At 44.2% G+C, this 23,160-nt stretch overlaps 1 protein-coding gene across 1 annotated transcript; it reads left to right on the forward strand.

The window, feature by feature from the left end:
* The first annotated feature begins 3,841 nt into the window (after positions 1–3,841).
* STRA8 (stimulated by retinoic acid 8) lies at positions 3,842–22,615 on the forward strand. The gene is made up of 6 exons (XM_040341690.1): positions 3,842–3,908; positions 6,870–6,981; positions 9,407–9,695; positions 11,965–12,044; positions 15,268–15,370; positions 22,332–22,615. Exons 1-6 carry the CDS (start codon positions 3,842–3,844, stop codon positions 22,407–22,409), a joined length of 729 nt encoding a protein of 242 aa, XP_040197624.1. The 3' UTR covers positions 22,410–22,615.
* Positions 22,616–23,160: the final 545 nt, after the last annotated feature.

Genomic DNA, 23,160 nt, shown 5'->3' on the forward strand with positions numbered 1-23,160 from the left:
GCCCAAAGGTTGGCGGTAAAGAGCTGAAAAACCACGTGATTTGGTGAATGTTGGCTGAAAATGTTCTGCCGTGTGTATGCATACCAAGTTCACGTCCAACTCCCCTTCACACAAAAATCCATGGAAAAGTCAGATGGAAGTCCGATCGTGTGTACGAGGCTTTAGTGTGACCATTTTTAAATGATGTAAACTCTCACTATTTCAATTCTTTGTTGTGTTGCCTGGCAGGTCACTTTAAGGCCGAAGATGGTGGCTCTAGCAGTCTGAAGGATGTCAAGGAGGAATACATGCAGATGACTTTTTATCAAGAGCAAGGGTATGAAACCATGCATTCTTAGTGGAATTTAAGTCTTCTTGGTTACAAGTTTCCTTAAAATTATTGTAAAGTCTAATTTTTATTTATTTTTCTATAAAAACAACAAACATGTTATTCTTACCTGCTTTGTGAAATGGTTTTGCACAGGTCAGCCAGATCCTCCTCTTCTTGGGTCCCTCTTTGGTGCTCCTGGTCCCTCCCTCCTGTTGAGTGCCCCCACAGCAAGCAGATTGCTATGGGGGCACCCAAGCCTGGGCACAGCTCCGTGTATTCATTCAGACACAGAGCCATGGTTCGGACAAATCCCCTCTTTCTCTTAATTGGCTAACTAACTTTGACAGCTGCGGGAGCCAGTGGTGCCACTGCTGTGTCCCAGCCAATTAGGAGGGAGGCCGAGGCACTAGTGGATTTTGCTGGATCGAGAGGGGGCTCAGGTAAGTATTGGGGGGGCTGCTGCACACAGATAAAATGCATTAAGATAAGAAAAACCTTCTGACTTTACAACCACTTTAAGCTGGGTATACCCGGAAACTTTTTTTTTTTTTTTCATTCAACCAGCGGATGTGTGAGCCTCCCCCCACCGTGCTATTTTATTCTGACAGCGGGAACTTCCCCCCATCTGAATATACAGATCAGCCATTGGCTGCATGTGCTAATCGAATGCTGGTTTGGGATACACACACATTGAAATTCGGCTGGTTCCTGCTGAACGGTCTTTTAATAAGTGTATACCCTGCTTTACTCATGCTTCCAACTGAGTTGTCTCCAGCAATAACCATTAGATTTTTTTGCCTACTGCAGTGGACAGAGGCCCTCTCTTCTTATGTATATGCATATCTGACATCCCCAGAACCGTTAGTGGATTATGTACTGTACATTTTACCAAGCTAAACATTAAGTGTGCATGAGGACTTACATCTGTGTTTCTGTCAGCCTCCCTGCCCATTTGTGTCCCCACCAAAATCTCCCCACACAATTGTGTCCCCAATTGTCCCCAGCAGAATATTCCCACACAATTGTGTCCTCATCTGACTCTCCCTACACGCCTGTGTTCCCATTAACACCCCCCCCCCCCCCCCCCCTGCACATTTCTGTTTCCATCACAGCCACCCCACACACATTTGTGTCCCCATCAGAACTCCTGCCACATGCTCGTGTCCCCTCAGAGCCACCTCCCCACGCCCATTAAAACCCTTCCTGCCCATGTCCCATGCCCCCTGCTCACGTGTGTTCCACATCAGAGTCCCCACATCAGTCACACACACATTTTGTGTCCCCATAGCCCCCCTGCACACTTGTGTCTCCCATCAGAGCCCCCCCTGCACACTTGTGTCCCCCATCAGAGTTCCCACACAAACACACACTCAGCCCCCCCCCCCCCCCCCAAGTATCTGCATCCCCATCACAGTTTTGTCCCCCTCTATACTTGTGTCCCCCCCCAGCACATTCCTTTCCCCATCACCGCCTGCTATTTCCCCATAGATAAATTTGTTCATCACCCCTGTGCTTCTTCTCTGAAGGGCTGGCATCATCAGTGCCCCCCCCACACACACACACATTTTGTGTCCCCATCAGAGCCCCCCTGTGCACTTGCGTCCCCCATCAGAGCGCCCCCCACACACACACACACGTGTCCAATCAGCCCCCCCCCCCAAGCATCTGCATCCTCATCAGAGCCACCCCCCACAGTTTTGTCCCCATCAGAGCCCCCCTCTATACTTGCGTCATTACCGCTGTTCTGCTTCTCTGAAGGGCTACCATTAGAGCAGACATGCTGCATTTCCCAGGTCCCGCCCCACTTTTACACAGACACGCTGTTACAGTAAAAAATGACACTGAATCTAACTGTGGGGCAAGAGCTGGGAGGTGCAGCAGGTCTGCACTGAAATAGCATAGGCTTTGTTGGCTTACTCGAGTCGCGGGACTTGCGCTGCACACCCCCTCAAAGGCAGAGCAAGCCCTGCAACTCGAGCAGAGTCCTTTCCTGCAGTGAGTCTGATGACTGAAGCTGCGGGCCAGACAAAATGTCCTAGCGGGCCGGATGTGGTCCGCGGGCCGTACTTTGGAGACCCCTGCTTCAAGCCATTGCCATTTACTGTAAATACATAATTTAATGGAAAAATGGATATTACCGCGCTTATCAAAGGAGGGGAAACAGAGAGGGGAAGAAAGGGGGAGGGGAAATGAAAGTGATGAGAAGTGGAGGTACAGCTGCGGCACTGGAAGGTGTATCAAACCATAAGCAATTGAAAATGGGGAGGGTAGTGCTGCGCTAATCAGTGGTGAATGGATAAGTGAATAAAGAGGTGGGGGAGGGGAATGAAAGTAGGTGTAATTGAAATGAGGAGCAATATAGCCCAAATGGCATCAGCATAAAAATAAATATAAATGATCAGTGAACAATAACAGTAATGGTGCAAATCATATAACTACACAGGTTCCTCTTAATGTGATGAAATACACTATAAGTAATGGTGCAAAAAAAAAAAATCCCAGGTAACTGTGCTAGGTGACACTCCTATACTGGTGATAAACAGTCCATCAACAGAGTTTGAAAAATATTGGCAAAAAATATAAGTAAAATTTCAAAAGTCCAAGAAAGCAAAAGTGCAAGTGTAGGTCCGCAATATGGAGTGAGAGAAAAATGGGTATCCAGTGATCCTTTTAGGGTAAGTAAGTAAGTAAGTAAGGATGTCCCCTTACCTTACTGCTGTAAGGTAACAGCATATAGATCCAACCACATTAGATGGTTCACTCGATGGGCTCTGATCCAACAACGGCAGGTCCTCCTTGGAGTTCTCGTCCCAGATTGGTCAGTTTCTCGCCCCAAAGAAATAAAGCATCGATGGTGTGATACCGTTTTAAAAATTTTAATTCTCAAAGAAAATAGACAGGGGTACTCACATAATCCAAAATACAATTGAGCATGTAAAAAAGAGGGGCAATCTGTCGCCAACGTCACCTCCGATACCTCTCAGTGGACTCATGCGCATTCGTCACTATCATGTGACTCCTGAGGAAGTCACATGATAGTGACGAATGCGCATGAGTCCACTGAGAGGTATCGGAGGTGACATAATTTAATATCCTCTCTCTTCTGTAAACTGACATATTTATTAGTTTTAACTTTGCCAAATAGTAAACAATGCATTTGGGGATCCATAATCCCAGGTTACAGCAATTGTACAGACCATGAATTGTAAGAAAATACAATAAAGACATCCTAATGCCTTAGGCATGTAAGGTATAAGAGATAGGCAACATTGTAGCCTGAATTATAGGGTCTGGAGTGGTTAGAAAGCTAGTGTCAGCTCTGGGCCAGCCGGCAGTCAGTATCCGAAAAAGGAAAGTGGGAGAAAAGCAAAGCAGGTAGGAGAAGCTAGAAACAAGAAAAGCCGAAGCTCTAGGATAATATAGAAGAGAGGAGGGGAAAAGAAGGAGTGGGAAAAGAGGCAGGACGTAGAGAATTCCAAATTACCACGTGGGTGCTTGATTGGCAAGCAAGTGATATACCAAAAGAGCTGGATGGCGATATGTAATCCGTGGATCTTGGATATTGAGGCATTTGGCTTGGTTACTCGTAGAAATGCTGGTAAAATGTTGTTTTAAGAAGAAACTGTCTAATCTGTTTTCATCTTCAAGAAAACAAGTCACTGGTTTCTTCCAAGCTCTAGCGATTGTCAAATTGGAGCCAAAAAAGACAAAATTTGTTTTTTTAAATGGTTGCTTGTGTAGCACTACCCCCGAAGGAGCTGCTGTTTTTTTTTTTTGGGTGGCACGTTGCCTCATGGCTCCTCCGCCGTCTTAGGGGTGTATGGTGCATATAGCCGTAGTAACGGAATGTCCACGACAGGTGTCTTTTTGCTGTGCTCTTTATTAACCAGCCGGGTAAAAACAATAAACTTGTGGTGAAGAAGGAAGAGTTGAAAGGAGAAGAAGAATAGCAAATTTAGGTGTAGCAATAGGGAAACAATCCTGCTCCCACGTGTAACACTTCTTGCGCCACTCCTAACTGAGTGGGAATAGTGTACCTGGACAGGCCTCTCTCACTGACCTTGTAGCCATAGTATCGTTCGAACCTTTAAGGAAAATTCTCTGCCACAGACCCTCCTGGAACGAATTCTCTGCCACAGGCCCTCCTGATTGTCGTTACGGAGATGAACCTCCTTGGTAGAATTACGCCTGGATCTCCTTCAAGTTGCTTTCAGGTACCGACTGACAGGTGAACAGTCTCTCAGTGTCCGGATACCTCGTTCCCTGGTGGTTTGTCGAGACCCTATTGGATCGCCAGCCTCTCATTGGCTCTCCTCAGATGGACTCCCCACCAAACAGCTATACCGCTTGGGATCTTCAGAATTGGGAACCCAGTCGACCACTGGGCTCCCTGCCACAGCTCAATTGTTTTCCGGACAAACATGGTCCCAGGACCAGGAACTCCGTATGGCACGCACACGCCCCGGCCCGGTAGGCCATAACGCCGTGGTGCAGACACCCTAAAGGTGGGTGCCGCACTGGAAGAAGAAGACCCAGAACTAATGGCGTCTGCCCCATAAATACCCTCCCCCAGCATGCACAGCGAGGTCCAACCCTCCTGATTGGCTGCTGGGGAAAAGCACCCAAACCATGACTCCACTGCTGCCACCTACTGTCCTGGGGTGGGTAGAGCACCCCAGCAACAACAGAACGAGCCCACAGCACAGCCAAGCTGAGACAGAGACCCAAGTTTGAACACATTAACCAGATCAGAGTTTAACTAACACTCTGATCTCCCTCTAAATTTAAATAGCACCGGTACTTTGAAGTAACCAGGTGCAACACTCGGTAATACCAGGTGGTTCAAAATGTAGAAGGGCAATCCAGGGGTCTCTGGGGGGGGGGCAAATCCCAAATAACCTATTCAGAAGTGCAAACTTTTTAGTCCAAAAACAACTAAGCATTGGGCAAGTCCACCAACTATGGAGAACATCCCCCGCCACCTGGCAACCTCTAAAACAGAATCCCAAGTGTCCAGGAAACGTGGATAAGTCTAGAAGGCACCAAGTACCACCTAGGTAAATCCTTGTGCTGATTTAAGAGTAGTAACATTATTAGTACTGTTAGCAGTGGTGGACTGTGTATCATACCAGTTATTTTCAGGTTTATTGGCTTATAAATCTCCTCCCCATTTGGTAACATAGGTGTGCATATTAGAAGAAGGCAGTCGGTTGAGTTGAAAACAGACTGTAGAAATATATTTAATCGGCAGGGGGGTATGGTGACATGTATGTTCGAAAATAGTCAGAGAGGAGGAGAGGTCTTTGTCACGGATAAGTGAAGTAAGCCAGTGTCAACGTTGGGTATAGCGAAATAGTTTGGAGAACGTGGCCCCTAAACTGTTCCCTGAGGGTTGGCCATGATATAACTGAGGACTTCTCCAAAAGTAAGAAGGCTGAGGTAAATTTGTGTGTAGTCCACCAAACAAAGGTGGAAGGGGGAGTTGAGTCCTGGTTGAAAAAGAGGATTGCTTTAAAGGCACAGGGAAGGTGGGCAGAGAGCAAATTATTGGAATATTTCATACTTTCCTATACTATTATTAAAATTCAGAATAATGGGGAGTAATTTGGATACCCAGATATCCAATCCATTTAGTGGCCTAAGTAAATTTTAAAGCATGATTTAAGCAAATTGAGCATGGAATTGGGTAGGGAAATGTTGAGAACCAGAGAAATTTGGGTGAAGCAAACAATAAGTTGGGCAAAGTAATGGGAGGTTGTTGTCAAAGTTAACAAGAAATCGTCTGCCGACCTGGCTTTGTAGAGTATAAGCCATGTATATTAGGCTGTATTTTAATACATTGTTCCAGGGTAAGGACAAATAATATGAGGGATAGGGGGCAGTTCCTCGACCCCATAGCCACGACTAAGGCTACACGCCGAAACACGTAAGCCCTGTAATATTTTGTACCACACCTGGATTAATAAACGTATTCATTATGGAAGATCGAGCTGCTGGCTTTCTTTCATCTACATGTGTGCTTGTGGGTACTAGGAGGACACTACAAGCCAGTGCACCGACTGCACAACACCTCAGGGAATTACTACAGGTGTTTTCTACTGTATATTATTGGTACACTATTTTATTAAAAACGTTGTTCTGTATTTTTTATTATACATCAAAAATATGCAGAAAAGATTCCTTTTTAATAAAAGTAATTTTTAATACTGTAATTGTATATAAATCTTATAGTATTAAACATATGAACCTCTCCTTCAGTCTGCAGTGCCATCTGCAAGATGATGGCTTAGTTTGATCACATGCAGGTTGAAAGGCTTCACTGACGTTTTTGTCATAGCTTTCATAGTGATTTTTTGATGGCAAACCAATCTGAGTGCATTAGAGATGTCAGTAATAGCCAGGATCCAGAGCCACCAGTGCACAAAGTGTTGGCTCAGAAAGGGATTAAAAAACTATGTACAGTAGGAGCTCAGTATACGGAGCCTCTCAGTCCTGTCTGTAACACGCACTGTTTAACTGTTAGGGGCGCTCCTGCCAACCCTGTGGTGACATCTGAAAGTGCTTCAGTCAGATTTTGATGTGGAGCTGGAAGAAGCAGTGGAAGAATTGCTGACTGACAAACCGCAGACCCCAGAGCCCCTTACCTCTCCAGATCTTATTGAATTTGAAAGGTAAAATCTTTATTATTTTTTTTATTTAATTTTTTTAGCCCAGGGTTATTTTTGCTGAACATAATTATAATTACCTGTGTGATTTTATTTATTTTTTATTTACTGAATTTGAGTAAGTAAAACTACATTTCTGTAAACCCACTGAAGCAACCGGTATTAAAAATGGTTTAAACAATTGTCTCCTGATTCTTTGAACTGATCTTAGGGAAAAGCATTGGTGATATAGTCAGGGAGCTAGTATACAGACAAAAACTTCCCCTCTCTGCCTGGCCTGTCTACTGACTTCACTTCCCCAAAATCATCATCATCTTTATTTAACAGCATCAGATGGTTAACTTGACAGTAAATGTATGACTAAATCATTGAGTCAATGCTGGGAGGGGAAGCAGGGTGGGCAAACTTGAGTCACTGCTGGGAAAGAGGAGCAGGGTAAGCTGAGCTGCTGACTCACTGCTGGGAGAGAGGAGCATGGTAAGCTGAGCTGCTAAATCACTGCTAGGAGAGAGAAGCAGGGTAAGCTGAGTCACTGCTGGAGAGAGAAGCAGGGTAAGCTGAGCTGCTGAGTCACTGTTGGGAGAGAGGAGCAGGGTAAGCTGAGCTGCTGAGTCACTGCTGGGAGAGAGGAGCAGGGTAAGCTGAGCTGCTGAGTCACTGTTGGGAGAGAGGAGCAGGGTAAGCTGAGCTGCTGAGTCACTGTTGGGAGAGAGGAGCAGGGTAAGCTGAGCTGCTGAGTCACTGTTGGAAGAGAGGAGCAGGGTAAGCTGAGCTGCTGAGTCACTGTTGGAAGAGAGGAGCAGGGTAAGCTGAGCTGCTGAGTCACTGTTGGAAGAGAGGAGCAGGGTAAGCTGAGCTGCTGACTCACTGCTGGGAGAGAGGAGCAGGGTAAGCTGAGCTGCTAAATCACTGCTAGGAGAGAGAAGCAGGGTAAGCTGAGCTGCTGAGTCACTGCTGGAGAGAGAAGCAGGGTAAGCTGAGCTGCTGAGTCACTGCTGGGAGAGAGGAGCAGGGTAAGCTGAGCTGCTGAGTCACTGTTGTGAGAGAGGAGCAGCGTAAGCTGAGCTGCTGAGTCACTGCTGGGAGAGGGGAGCAGTGTAAGCTGAGCTGCTGGGAGAGAGGATCAGGGTAATTGAGCTACTGAGTCACTGCTGGGAGAGGAGCAGATGGAGCTGAGCTGCTGAGTCAGTGCTTGCAGAGTAAGCTGAGCTGCTGATTCTCTGCTGCATGGAGGGAGCAGAGGAAACTGTTAAGTCAATGTTTGAACAGGGAGCTGAGCTGCTAAGCCACTGCTGGGAAGAGGGAGCGCCAGAGAGAGCACTCTTAATGACTTCTGTGCTTCTACTGTGAAATTTGAGGATGAATTGCTCCACGGTGCCAGCAGCTAAGTGAAGGCTTTTCCTAAGGAACATTTACCACTTTGTTAAACACTCAAATGTCCATAGCCTGGCCACAAATTCACTTTAAGTTCCATGCAAACTTTTGGGCTAGGCAGAGAGCCAATAACAAGAGCGTGAGGATTCTGGAAAGTGTTATGCCGCGTACACCCGATCATTTTTCGGCTTGTAAAAAACAACGTTTTTCAGCATCTAGAAAAAAAGTTGTTTTTCCCAACTTCATCATTAAAACGACGTTGCCCACACACAATCATTTAAAAAAAAATGCTCTAGCAAAGCGCGGTGACGTACAACGGCACTATAAAGGGGAAGTTCCATGCGGATGACGCCACCCTTGGGGCTGCTTTAGCTGATTTTGTGTTGGTAAAAGACGATTTGCGCTTTTCTGTCTGTTACAGCGTGATGAATGTGCTTGCTCCATTATGAACGGTAGTTTTACCAGAACGAGCGCTCCCCTCTTATAACTTGTTTCTGAGCATGCGCAGGTTTTTCACGTTGTTTTAGCCCACACACGATAATTTTTTACAAACCGAAAAACGACATAGTTTAAAACGTTGTTAAAAAATGCAGCATGTTTGGAAAAAAAATTGGTCGTTTTTCAGAAGCCGAAAAATGATGTGAAGCCCACACACGATCATTTTAAATTACATTTTTTTAAAACGTCGTTTTTTACAAGCCGAAAAATGATCGTGTGTACGCGGCATTAGGATCAGGTTAATTACCGTACTATGTTGACCATACATGGGACAGATTTCTTGCAACCAGCTTTACCTTCAGGTTGTACGATAGGGATGGATATAAGTTGCCTTGATCCATATGATTGTTTTTGCAATGGAAAGCTGTTAAAAGTAGTACAAAATTGCTGTGTGTCTGTCAACCAGTCAGGGATAAAGCTGCACAAGTTAATTGTTTTGGCCCCCAAAAACCTTCCAAATGGAATTGCTGTGCTGGGTTCCAAAGCCAAAATCTATGGCAAGGCTCTGCTTTTTTGTTCTGTTGATCATCTGATGAGGCTAATTCTGCTTTCATCACAGGTACCTGCATTTTTATAAGCATATGATGGATATGCTGACAGAGAGCCATATGGTTTCCCCAGAACAGATTGCACAACCTGTGGTGTCCAAAGTGGTTGCTAACCTGTGGCAAGACCTTAAGCGGGAGGGGAATTCCAGCATCTACCAGTATGGTATCCCCCAGGCTCAAAGTACTCCGTGCTTCTTCACGTTTCTGCCTGACTTAGTCTTCACCGACGGGGGTGCAAAAGAAAGCTCGACAGGGAGCCAGGAGGCTACAAGCTCCTTTCTTTCCTCTACACCAGAAGAAGTGAGAAACTTATCGTCTGTATTGTAGTGACTTATTTTGTAAGGGGTTAAAGGGGATTATGTGTATTTTATTTGGGTGAATCAGCCTAAAGTGAATGTAAACCCTAACTGAATGATGAATGTTAATTTAAGACGTGCATTTTAAATAATAATTTATTTTTATTTTTTTAACCACTTCAATACATGGCATTTTCACCTTCTTCATGCCCAAGCCAATTTTTAGCTTTCAGCGGTGTAACATTTTGAATGACAATTACGCGATCATGCTACACTGTACCCATATGACATTTTTAGATTTTTTTTCTCCCCACAAATAGAGCTTTACTTTGGTGGTATTTCATCATCCCCACAGATTTTTTTTTTTTTGCGCTATTTAAACAAAAAAAGACAGACAATTTTGAAAAGAACACAGTGGGCTGGATTCAGTAAGCAATTGCGTCTGCGTAACCATAGTTACGCAGCGCAATTGCTTAGTTGCACCGGCGTAACGACTTTTCTGTATTCAGAAAGCTCGTTACGCCGACTTCAGCCTAAGATATGACTGGCATAAGGCTCTTATGCCGTCGTATCGTAGGCTGCATTCTTACGATGGCCGCTAGGTGGCGTTCCCGTAGTGGTCAGCGTAGAGTATGCAAATTGCATACTAACGCCGATTCACAACCGTACGCGCGCCCTACGTACGCAGTTTACGTTCATCGGGTTCGGCGTAAGGCTGCCCATTAGCAGGGGCAGCCAATGCTAAGTATACCCGTCGTTCCCGCGTTGCGATGTTTGAAAATTACGTTGTTTGCGTAAGTGAATCGTGAATGGCGCTGGACGCCGTTTACGTTGAAGCAAATGACGTAATTTGCCGCAATGCACGTCGGGAAAGTTTCCAGACGGAGCATGCGCACTACGTTCGGCGCGGGAACGCGCCAAATTTAAATGATCCACGCCCCCTACGGGATCATTTAAATTACGCGCCCTTACGCCGGGCAGTTTTAAGGAGCGCCCACGCAAATTACATAGCTACTGCTTCATGAATGAAGCGTAGCGCAGGTAATTTACGGAGGCGCAGCGTTAAAACGGTACGCTGCGCCTCCGTAAGAGGGCGCAATTCCTACCTGAATCCAGCCCAGTATTTTTTACTTTTTGCTATTTATAATAAATATCCCCACTTTTTTATAAATATGTTTTCCTCAGTATAAATATTCTTCTACATATTTTCAGTAAAAAAAATCGCCATAAGCTTAAATTAATAAATTGGTTTGCGCAAAAGTTCTAGCGCCTACAAAATAGGGAAAAGATGTATGGCATTTTTATGGAAACTTTTGACACTATTTTGGGATCATTGACATTTATACAGCGATCAGTGCTATAAAAATGCACTGATTACTGTGTAAATGTCACTGGCAGGGAAGGAGTTAACAATAGCGGGCGATCAAGGGGTTAAATGTGTTACCTAGTGAGTGTTTCTAACTGTGGGGGGATGGGACTGACTTGGGGAGGAGACCGATCGGTGTTCCTATATACCAGGAACACACAATCTGTCTCTCCTCTCCCCTGACATGATGTGGATGCCTGTATCCAAAAAGTGACTGTAGGAAAAAGCACACTCTTACTCCTTAACAAGACTATGAAGGTGACAGGCAAGAAACAGGCGATGCCTTCACAGTCCAAGAAAGGTTCCATTCATAAGCAACCAGCACCATGGAATCTTGCCTTTTTTTTGGCAAGTGTTCATTTATCTGAAGGTTACTAACCCAAGTAGTCAAGATTAATTCATATGTGTCCTGTAATGTACTTCCAAGAAAAGTGTTTTACAGGAAAACCAAAAATCTTGATATTTCAGCTTTAGATGTTGGTGATCTGATTGATTCATTGGGTTCTTACAGGACTGACTTTCCCAGCTCCACCCATCTACTGCAACCATTAGGGAATACAAAGGGGGGGGGGGGGGTCCTTTTTTATTTTACTTTGTTGAGAATGCATGGTGAGTGAAGCTTATCCAGCTGCGGCAGTTTTGAAACACCAAAATTGGGGCTGAATCTGGACTTCAGATGGAGTACATTTAGGAATCTCTAATGATGGAAGAGCATAATTTGTAGCTCAATCCAACAGCTTCTAACAGAAATGTTAGTTTTTAATGGACTGACCATCCACTTTGACCTTTGAAGTGCTCATGGAATGTCCTTCCATCCCTTGCCCAATGTACTGTATATCCCTACAAATCAATATAACTGCAGAGGAGGTAGAACCATCTTGAATTTAATTTCTTTATATTCTGGCAGCAGATTCTGTTTGAAGATGCTTTCGATGTGGCTTCAGATTTTCTAAACCATGGTGCTATTCAGACCACTTCCAGCCCCAGGTATAGTCCCAATATAGTTTGTCTGTTATGTGTAATTTAGTTAGCGGTAATAGTTTTTGTGTCGGTAGCCCCGCTATTGGAGACATTGTCGTGTTTTTTTTGGGGGGGGTGGTTAAAAATTATGATTTTGTATATGTAGTTATTTGTTTATAAAAACGTAGTTACCTTTTTAGGCTGTGTCTCCCTTTTGCTAAAAAAAACAGTTGATTAAAGAGGATGTCCGCTGAAAAAAAAAAGATTAAAAGCCAGCAGCTGCAAATAGTGCAGCTGCTGACTTTTAATATCAGCACACTTACCTGTCCTGGAGTCCAGCACCGTCCGCAGCAGAGGACGAGCGATCGCTCGTCACTCTGCTGCCCCCGCCATCCTCTGAGGGAACCAGGAATTGAAGCGCTCCGGCTTCACTGCCCGGTTCCCTACAGTGCATGCGCAAGTCGCACTGTGCCGTCTGACTGGCTCCCGCTGTGTTCTGGGAGCCGAGTGTTCTCAGAACACAACGGGGTGGGGGACTGACGTTCTGCCCGCAGTCTACCCGCAGACTGTGTGGCCGGAAGTGGGTGCAAATACCTGTCTTTAGACAGGTATCTTCACCCCCCTCCCCCCTGAAAGGTGTCAAATGTGATACTGGAGGGGGGGAGGGTTCCGATCAGCGGGAGTTCCACTTTAGGGTGGAGCTCCGCTTTAAATAAATGTCATATTTACCGATCCCTTCTTTTTCCAAATGAACCAGTACCGATCACTCCTGTGTTTAGTCATAAATGACGAATAGTAAAGGAAGCCTCTGTAAAAAGAGCATTACCTCATTGGCTAACTGGCTTTGACAGCGGCGGGAGCCAGTGACGCCCCACTGCTGTCTCAGCCAATGCGGAGGGAGCCGAGACATTCGTGCAACATCGCTGGATCGAGATGGGGCTCAGGTACGTATTAGGAAGGTTGAGGGGGACTTCTGTATGCAGAAGGTTTTTATCATAATGCATAGAATGCATTAAGATTAAAAACCTTCTGACTTTAAAACCACTTTAAGTTATGTTGTCTTTGTGAGTGTAGTGTAATAAGGATTTTAGTGTATTTTTTTTTTTAACAAAAATATATTTTTGATGAACATTTGCACAGCCATTACAGGACCTACACAATCAATTGTGCCATTTACAAACTCTCTGAAAGCTGTAAGTTGAAAATAGCTCAGGTCCATACAGAGATAGGGACTTTCTGTTATGGAGCTGGAGGAAGGGCTACAAATTGGTGTGATTTAATTTTGCTACTGCTCCAACCAACCTCCTCCATGCTAGATGCACGGCTGTTATTCTTCTGTGAAAATGCATTCAAGGATAATTGACTAGAATTCCCACCTTACTGCCAGACTGTGGCTACCACACAAGAATGAGCAGCATCCATTCAGTCTGTGTGCCGCTTGTTCATTTTGTGACATCACTTCATTGAAGGAGGAACTTGAGACAGAGATGGAGACACCAAGGGCCAGATCCACGTAGCCTGGCGCATCTTCCCGTCCGTAACTTACAGCGTATTTTCTGTATCCTGAAAGAATTTGCGCCGTGAGTTACGGCGGCGTAGTGTAACTTTGGCGGCGTAATGGCGCGCAATTCAAATGCATGTGATGGGGGCGTGTTTTATGTAAATACGTCTTGACCCAACGTAAATTTATGTTTTTTTTGAACGGCCGTCCGTGGGGATATCCCAGTGCGCATGCTCGAAATTAACCCACAACAAGCCGTGATGTTACGACGTGAACGTCATTCTACGCAAAGCCCTATTCGCGAACGACTTACGCAAACGACGTAAAAAATTCAAAATTCGACGCGGGAACGACGGCCATACTTAACATAGGATATGCCTCATATAGCAGGGGTAACTATACGCCGAAAAAAGCCTTACGGAAACAACGTGGATCGCCGTATCTAGCTAATTTGCATACTCGACGCGGAAATCGACGGAAACGCCACCTAGCGGCCAGCGTAAATATGCACAAGACGTACGCCAGTCGGATCTAGCACAGCTTCAGGCGTATCTTGTTTTGTGGATACGCCGGAGCAAACTAGAAGTTACGCGGCGTATCAATAGATACGCCAGCGTAACTTCTTTGTGGATCTGCCCCCAAGTGTGCATCTGCAGAGTTCCTTCTGCCATGGTGGCATTCTCAAACCTGGATCATGATGCTGTGTGGGCAAAGCAATGCACAGCCAGCCTGAAATAAGAAAAAATAAAATTAGTGCTCAAGAGGCGATTCTGGTAAAGGGGAGTGGAGATTTGTATCATGTGTCATGCAAGGCTTAACAAGAGTGACATCGCAATTCAGTGCCTGTACTTCTACAGATTTAGGCCCGTATTCACGTAGATTTGCGTATCTTTGTGCGGGCGTAACGTATCCTATTTACGTTACGCCTCCGCAACTTTTACAGGCAAGTGCCGTATTCTCAAACGAAAGTTGCGGCGGCGTAGCGTAAATAGGCCGGAGTAAGCCCGCCTAATTCAAATGTGGTAGATGTGGGCGTGTGTTATGTTAATTTACTGTGACCCCACGTAAATGACGCTTTTGACGAACGGCGCATGCGCCATCCGTGAAAGTATCCCAGTGCGCATGCTCCAAATTAACCCGCAAGAAGCCAATGCTTTCGACGTGAACGTAAATGACGCCCAGCCCTATTCGCAAACGATATACGCAAACGACGTAAAATTTTCAAAATTCGACGCGGGAATGACGTCCATACTTAACATTGGTACGCCTCCATATAGCAGGGGTAACTTTACGCCGGGAAAAGCCTAACGTAAACGGCGTATCTGTACTGCGTCGGCCGGGCGTACGTTTGTGAATTTGCGTATCTTGCTCATTTGCATATTCGACGCTGCATACAACGAAAGCGCCACCTAGCGGCCAGCGTAAATATGCAGTTAAGATCCGACGGCGTAAGACTTACGCCGGTCGGATCTAATAGAAATCTATGCGTAACTGATTCTAAGAATCAGGCGCATAGATACGACCGCTCAGACTCAGAGATACGACGGCGTATCTTCTCCTTTGAGAATCTGGGCCTCGGTGTTTCTGCCATTCTAGTGCTGAAATCTGTGTTTTTCCAGTATGTTTGGCAATGTATACATTTTTAGTAAATTATTTGATAATGTGTTGCATTTTCTTACCTGAAGATATTGTTGCTCTTTGCTCCCCAGTATCACACATGTCTATATAACATTTTTGCTTTTCCTGAAGTGGTTTACATGACCTTTTGCCTTGGGAGAGCCCAGAAGGAAACCTCTATCTGTACCAGCAAATCTATGACTTCCTGAGGTCCAGTCTGACCTCTTACACCAAGGTACAAAACTGATACTAGTTTTTATAAGCCTTTACAGGTAAAGTAGGATGATTTTTGATCATTAATTCTTAAATATTTTCAAAAAGTGAATAGGGGTATGTTTTAATCAATTTGTTTTATTTTAAGTATTTGTATGTAGTGTTTAGTTTACAGGTCAACATTTGATTCAGGGTGCATCAATGATTAGTTTGCAATCCATACTCGGTTCCCAGTACTTCTCTCCAATTTTTTATTATAAACGCCTGTTTCTTTCTCATTCAATAAGCGTTAAAGTGGTTGTAAACCCCCCCCAAAAAAACTGTAGGGCAAAATGAGCTAGTATGCATTGCATACTAGTTTATTATGAAATACTTACCTTGGATCAAAGCCGTTGCAGTGACCCCACACACCAATGTGACCGGCTATACGTCTCCCAAAGTTATTGCCCTATGGCCATTCAGACACGGAGCCCCGACCCAGCCCTGCCCATCTCTCCCCTGATTGGCTAGCTGACTTTGACAGCAGCGGGATCCAGTGGCGACTGCTAAGACACATGTGGATAGAGAGGGACCTCAGGTAAATGTTAGGGGCTGAACACTGGCAAACAAATAAATAAAACCTGGTCAGCCCATATTCTCTCCTTCGCAGCAGCCCTTTTGTTTCTCCACTTACTCAAGTTTAACATTCAGTCCTCACTCCCAATTTGCCTGCAAATTCTAACACTCCAAGCCTGACAAGTCTTCCTTGATATGAAGGTGCGCCTCCACTCTTCAGAGTGGGAGTATGCCTTTTGACCTTTCCAGATGCTTGCTTGCAGTCCAAATGCTTGTGAGCAGAAGGGGCGTCATAGTTGTCCCCCTTCCTCCTCCTAGTTCTTCTGACTTCAACTTTCCTGTGTCTGCACAGATTAGCAGATCTTTTCGGCCCTCTTAAGTCTTCTGGATCAGAGTGTCCTTATCCTAGTTTCTGTGGTAGAATGCTTACAGGGGTTGTACCTGTTCACTGTTCCCAAAGCCAAAGAGCTAATTCACCCCATTTTTTATCTTAAGGCTTCACTTGGTTCCCTACTCGTGGGATCTGAATCTGATTCTCTCTGCGCTTCAGAAACCACTGTTTGACTGTTTAAACTATTAAAGACATTTCTCTCTCTTCTCTTACCCACAATGATTTAGTTTTTTTTGGAACGAGAGGAGTGTCTCAATTGGAGACCTTATCTTTCAAAGAGCATTTGTTGGGGCACAAGGTGATGTTTAGGCCTATTATCTTGTTGACATTAAAAAAATGTATTTCCATTGTATGGATGTGTTTCGAGCTGTGGGAGTCTCTTTCTAGCCATTGCTTCTTTGAGAAGACTGATTCCCATTTTGTCATCCCAAATGTTCCATCGTGGCTAAGACAGACCATCATACAAGCTAATGGTCTAAGAATTGGCTTCCCCTCTTTCCTGTTGAGGCCTACTGTATACCAATACTCTGGTGCTCACCCTGCAGCCCTTTTGGCACTTTTTGTGTAGGCCTCGGGACCCCTACAGACACTAACCTGTGTTTTCCTATTGCCCTATTATAGCAGTGATTTTTATCAGTCTCATGTAATATGTCTCCAATTAATGACTGTCCCTTGAATCATGTCCCCTGTCTCTGACCATCTCTTGTATCATGTTGGCAGTCTGTGACCATCTCCTGTACCATGTCTGCCGTCTTTTGTTTCTTGTCTGCCGTCTCTGAACGTCTTTTGTATCATGTCTGCAGTTTCTGACAATAACGTCTACAGTCTCTGAGCATCTCTTGTATTCTTTCCACAGTCTCTGATCACCTTCTGTTTTATGTCCACAGTCTCTGACCAATCCTGTATTATGCCATTAGTCTTTAATTAAATCCTCTTGTCTGCCTGCTGTCTCCTGACACTGAATACTCATTAAATGTTATGTGTGGCCCTTTTGTGATGTCGAGGTCCTCCATATCATTAAAGTTGACCACTACAGCTCTACTAGATCTGCAAGAGCTTTTTGGCAACAAAAATATGTTTCCCAGATTTGTAAGGCTGCCACCTGGTCTGCTGTTTTCATATTCTCTAAGTTCTACAAGAGGTTTCAGCATCATCTGATGCCAGCTTCAGGCATAAAGTCCTTTGGCTACAAGTAGTACCCAGTTTCCTTGTATTTACGTTGGCCTATTTGTGATTGTTTACTGTGTTGCTCACCTGTCAGTTGGACTGCTTTTAGATGTCTTCTGTCCCCCAATGGAGTCCAGGAAACGACACAGACCTCATCCCTCTGTTTATGACCCTGCTCTTGGCACTAGTTTGCTACAAAACAGAGGCATGTTGGTAGTAGCAGGGTTATACTGCTAGTTTGCCTACTGCTGTTTTTTGTTTGCCGGTGTACAATCTTCTTGTAGGTGACAGTATAACCCAAATGTTTAAGACCTCATCTGATCTTCAATGGACTCCAAGAAAAGGATTTTATGGTAAGTACAAAAATCTCAAATTTCACCTTTTCAATCAATCTTTTTTTTTTTTTTTGCATCTCGGTGTCACTGAGCTCCTCTACCCTCAAAAAGACACTTCCTGTCTACGTGAACTAGTTCCAGCATTGGCTGTACATTGATGCTTTGGACCATGCCTGAACAACGTGCGTCGACACTGTCACTTGTACTCTGCATCAGAAGTGCTCTTGACAGGGGGACAAAACTAGTGCACAGTTGACTGGGACTGAGAGTTGTCACCCTATAGCAGGAAGTGCATGAACAAAGACTTTCATGGCAGGATCACCATGCATTTTTTAATGAAGGCTGCAGATTTAAAAACGTTGAAAATAATCTTTGAAATTGCAGTAACATTTTAGGGTCCATTCACACCAGAAACTGTGTTTTATGGTTGCATGTTTTTGCATGCACAGTGATGTATGTATTTTTAACACAAATGTGTTTGCATTTGCGGTGCATTTTTCATAACCTTGGATTTTCTTCGAGGTCACTTCTGTATTCTTCCTTCTTTGGGCTTTTGTATGCACTGCAGAGTATTACAATGCATTTTTGTGTATTTACATTAATTTCTGTGCATTTGCATTATTTTAATGCACTACAATATTGTGATTCATACCCATGAGATAACCTTGATTTGGACTGTCTATGCAGTTGGAGTGCAGTCAAAAATGCACCCCACTGCATCTGGTGTGAATGAGCCTTAACAACTTGAAATTTTGGTGATTGTGTTTAGATCTAACTCAAATGCCACGTACACACAATCGGAAATTCCGACAAGAAAACCGTGGATTTTTGTCCCGACTGAATTCTGGCTTAGGCCCCATACACACGGGAGGATTTATCCGCGGATACGGTCCAGCGGACCGTTTCCGCGGATAAATCCTCTCGAGGATTTCAGCAGATTTTAATGCAATGGAGTGTACTCACCATCGCATTGAAATCCGCGCCGAAATCCTCTGGCGATGACGTGTCGCGCCGTCGCCGCGATTATGACGCGGCGACGGGCGCGACGCTGTCATATAAGGAATTCCACGCATGCGTTGAATCATTGCGACGCATGCGGGGGATCCCTTCGGACGGATGGATTCGGTGAGTCTGTACAGACCAGCGGATCCATCCGTGGGATCCGATTCCAGCGGATAAATATTCTGTGCATGTCGACAAATATCTATCTGCTGGAATTCGGAAATATCCGCGGATAAATATCCGCCGGAGTGTACACACCATAGAATTTATCCGCTGAAACCCATTCGATGGGATTTATCTGCGGATAGATTCTATGGTGTGTATGGGGCCTCAAACTTGTGTTGCATACACACGGTCACACCAAATTCCGACGGCCAAGAACGCGGTGACGTACAACACTACAACGAGCCGAGAAAAATGAAGTTCAATGATTCTGTGCATGTGTCGAATTGATTCCGAGCATGCGTGTTGGAATTGCATACAGATTAATGGAATTTCCGACAAGAACTTTTCCCGTCGGAAAATTTGAGAACCAGCTCTCAATTTTTTTTGGGCGGAAATTCCAGACAAAAAATTTCAATGGAGCCTACACTCGGTCGGAATTTCCGACCAAAAGCTCACATCGGACTTCTCTTGTCAGAATTTACGATCGTGTGTATGCAGCATAACTCTTCCTCATTCTATCCAATACTAAACTAAAAAAAAAAGGCTCCTCTAAGTCCGGATATTGTGCTGCACCTAAAGCCATAGATAAGCTGTCAGCTGTCTGTTACACTGTAAGGATGACCCTCTGCCTCAACTTGTACAATGAGACATTATAGTTTAACATCCCTCAGGGAAGTCAGGGAAGTTAATCAGCTGACTTGGAAGTGATCCACATTTGTTGCACAAGACCATACTGGATGAAATTCTTATCTTGTATGAGGGACTTCTGATTCATGAATTAAGAGTTCTCATGACTACTCAGCAGAAGTGCATCCTGCAAAGTATAAGCAAAGCCTCTCCAAAAGGAGAGATGACTACTGGGTAAATGACAGTGTTCCTTAGAAGTCCTCCCAATGTTGTACCTGATTAATCCTTCACATTTCCATTGCTGAATCGGAGAACCAGCCTGTCAACAGAACTGTGAGTCTCCAAGCACATCTGCTTTTGCAGGGGAATATTTTCATTCGGTGAAACCCCCCTACCAATCTTTTATTCTTCATTTATGTCTATTCTATGATTAAATTACTGACCAAAACCAACACCCCAAGTCTATATTTTTGGTGTTCTCTGTGCCAATGAGTTTGTGTGCTGCCTGTTGCAGACATCCCTGCACTACCATGTGTTGTGTTGATTGTAAGAAAAGTTGCTTCATGTCTGTATTTCGATCCATTCCTGAAATTAAACCCAAAAATTGTATAATGTGTAGACAGCTTAAAACAGACTTTTTCTCCAACTATGTCATAATTCCTCTAAAGACTTAAAACAAGGAAGTAAACCCTGATGGATTTTACTTTCTCTTTTGTTCCCTGCAAAGTAAAATAATAATGGGCTAGCATACATCGCATAGTAGCCCATTATGTACCACTTACCTGCAAAGGAAGCCCGCGATGTTCCTGCCGGGGACATGGACTCCGGCTCTGTGACTGGCCAGAGTCTCGTGACGTCACTCCCGTGCATGGACGAGATATCCGCCAGTCACAGCACGGACCCTTTAGAAACAGCTCGCAAAGCGTATATGGTAAATATCTCCTAAACCGTGCAGGTTTAGGCGTTATTTCCAGTACGTACAGGTAAGCCTTATTTTAGGCTTACCTGTAGGTAAAAGTGGTGTAACTAGGTTAACAACCACTTTAATACAACTATCACTTTCCAGGGCTCCAAAATGCCAGATTTCTCAACCCTGGTCACCTATGCACCTGATGTTATGGCTTCACGCAATATCCTTGCAAATGTTGATATGCTCACTTCTACTGTGCACAAGAGCCCTGGCTTTGTTACACGTGAATCTCCCATCTTCCCATGACTGTTTATGTACAAAAATACATTTCCTGTTTATTAACATATAGAATGGGCAATTTATCATGATTAAATCAATCCAAAAATCACTTTCACCGCTCTGAAAATCATTGCTGAGCTCGATCCAGTGGAAAAAGTGTTCACAAAAAAAGTGGTGTTCTGTGGTAGCAGACTCTGTCATCTCAGTCTTAAATATCTCACTGGACCAATTGAAGAAGTTTGGAGGTAAGTGGTTTGTGAATTAGCCACTTGCCTCCTAAACTTGCGGGAGCGGATCTTAATTCACGTAGATCGAGCGGATCTATAGATCCGCTGCGCTACGTGAATCTGGCCCAGGAAGTTTGAGATGTTCCTAGAGGCTCTCTTTGCTCTTGCAGGCCAAGTTCTGCAACTAGCTATTGCTGCAATTTTTGTCTGTCAAACTAAAGCTAACTGGACTAGGGCAATGGACAATCAACATGATCTGATATTCCAGGACTGTACTTTACCTACGGAATTACCTTCTGCCCTGCTCTTTTGTGTGGATGCCTTAGAACAAGTTATGACACAAATCTGCAGAATGGCTCTAATTTCCATTCATATGCATAGAACATTGTGGCTCAAACCCTTGTCAGTTGAAGCTGCCTGTAATAGATGTATTCTCTTTGAATGAGGATGTCTCTTTGGCGGAGCACTTGAAAATGTAATCAACAGGAGAAAAGATTCCAACATCCCTTTCCTTCTAAGCCCAAGTTCAGCCTTTTCTTGTGGTGTAAGACTTGGCCCACCAAGTCTTCCCAATGAAGAGGCGCCCTCATCCTGAAAAGTGTGAGACTATGTGCTACTTTGTGTTGGTCTATCACATAAAATCCCAATAAAATGCATTTATGTTTTTGGTTGTAACATGACAAAATGTGGAAAATTTCCAGGGGTATGAATACTTTTTCAAGGCACTGTATGAGTATCACATATTTATTGATTGCATACGTATGGGAGACAAAGTGTGGTTACATGTGACAAGTAAATTTGATGTTGTATTAATTGTGTAATGGGGTAAAAGCACTACACTATTCACTCCTTGCACTTTTTTCTAATTGAGTGTTGGGTGCTCTAGCTAGATATTTTTTTAGGTAGCATTCACGCAAAGGGATCTCTATATTGGACAAAGCAACAGCTTCTGTCAGGAAGTCAAACTTCCTATTTGTCTTACACTCAGGACCCTTGCAAGGGGCATCCTGCTTCCAAGTCTGACATGGCTAAATGGATAGGACAACTCATTACTGGAGCTTCTCTGTTACTCTGCTTTGCTTGCTGCAAATGTGAGGACTCACAGAGTGGGGTAGGGTTATAGGGGGATGCTCAGGAGGCCTGTCCTCAAAAGATTGCCGGTGTCTAATCACTGTAGGTACAAGCCTAAAATCCAGGGTCTATGAATATTCAGCCTGTGTCCTATACTGTATTTCAAGATATGAATTGTACAGGTAAGTTATATTCCCTTATTTTATTTTTAAGGTTTATATATATATATATTTGATGTGTGTTTCCTTTTCCAGATGTCTTCCCAACAGTTCGATTATGAGACAATGTTCTTGAGATGTACCGAATCCTTTGACGATGAAGATGACCTGTGAACGCCCTGAAAGCCATCTTTTCAGCACTTACACCGACAGAAAAAAGAATGATCAAAACAGCCACCATATTTGTGGTTTGAGTCTGCAGGCCATTTTTTGTGCCAAAGCTGTGTCACAGATTTCCAACAAATTTTTTTCCATCTGGCTAAACTCTTATGCCGCATACACACGGTCAGACTTTTGCCCGGGCAAAACTTTGTCGGAATTTCAGACGGAAAAATAGAGAACCTGCTCTCTATCTAAGTCCGTCGGAAATTCCGATGGGGCATACACATGGTCGGCATATCAGATGAAAAGCTCCCATCTAACTTTTTCCATCGAAAATTCCAACCGTGTGTACGCGGCATTAGAGCAGACAGATATTAAGTTATTCTGTGTGCAGAATGGCTGTCTGTTGAACACAGCTAACAATTCATACTTAATTTTAAACTTTATGGGTTTATACATTTTTAGCTGTAGCCATGTTAGAGCGTTTTAGCTTGTTTCATCTTTATTCTCAGATATCACAGGGAATCCAACTTTAAGGCATTCCGTGCCCTTAAGGAGTTTCTTCAGCCCAAAAAACAACATCCTTTTTCAGTGGCTGTTATGTCAAACTGCCTTAACAATGTCACATTACCCATGCAAAATGCCTGCTGCTGCCAACAATCAAAAAGCTGGCCATGCATATGCATTCTTTCTCCACTTTTCTCTAGACTGGGGTTGCCTGGGGTTTGGCGTCCTCTTCAGTGCAGGGGATAAAATTAAACCA

Source organism: Rana temporaria, chromosome 3, assembly GCF_905171775.1.
Source record: "Rana temporaria chromosome 3, aRanTem1.1, whole genome shotgun sequence".
Lineage (NCBI taxonomy): Eukaryota > Metazoa > Chordata > Amphibia > Anura > Ranidae > Rana > Rana temporaria.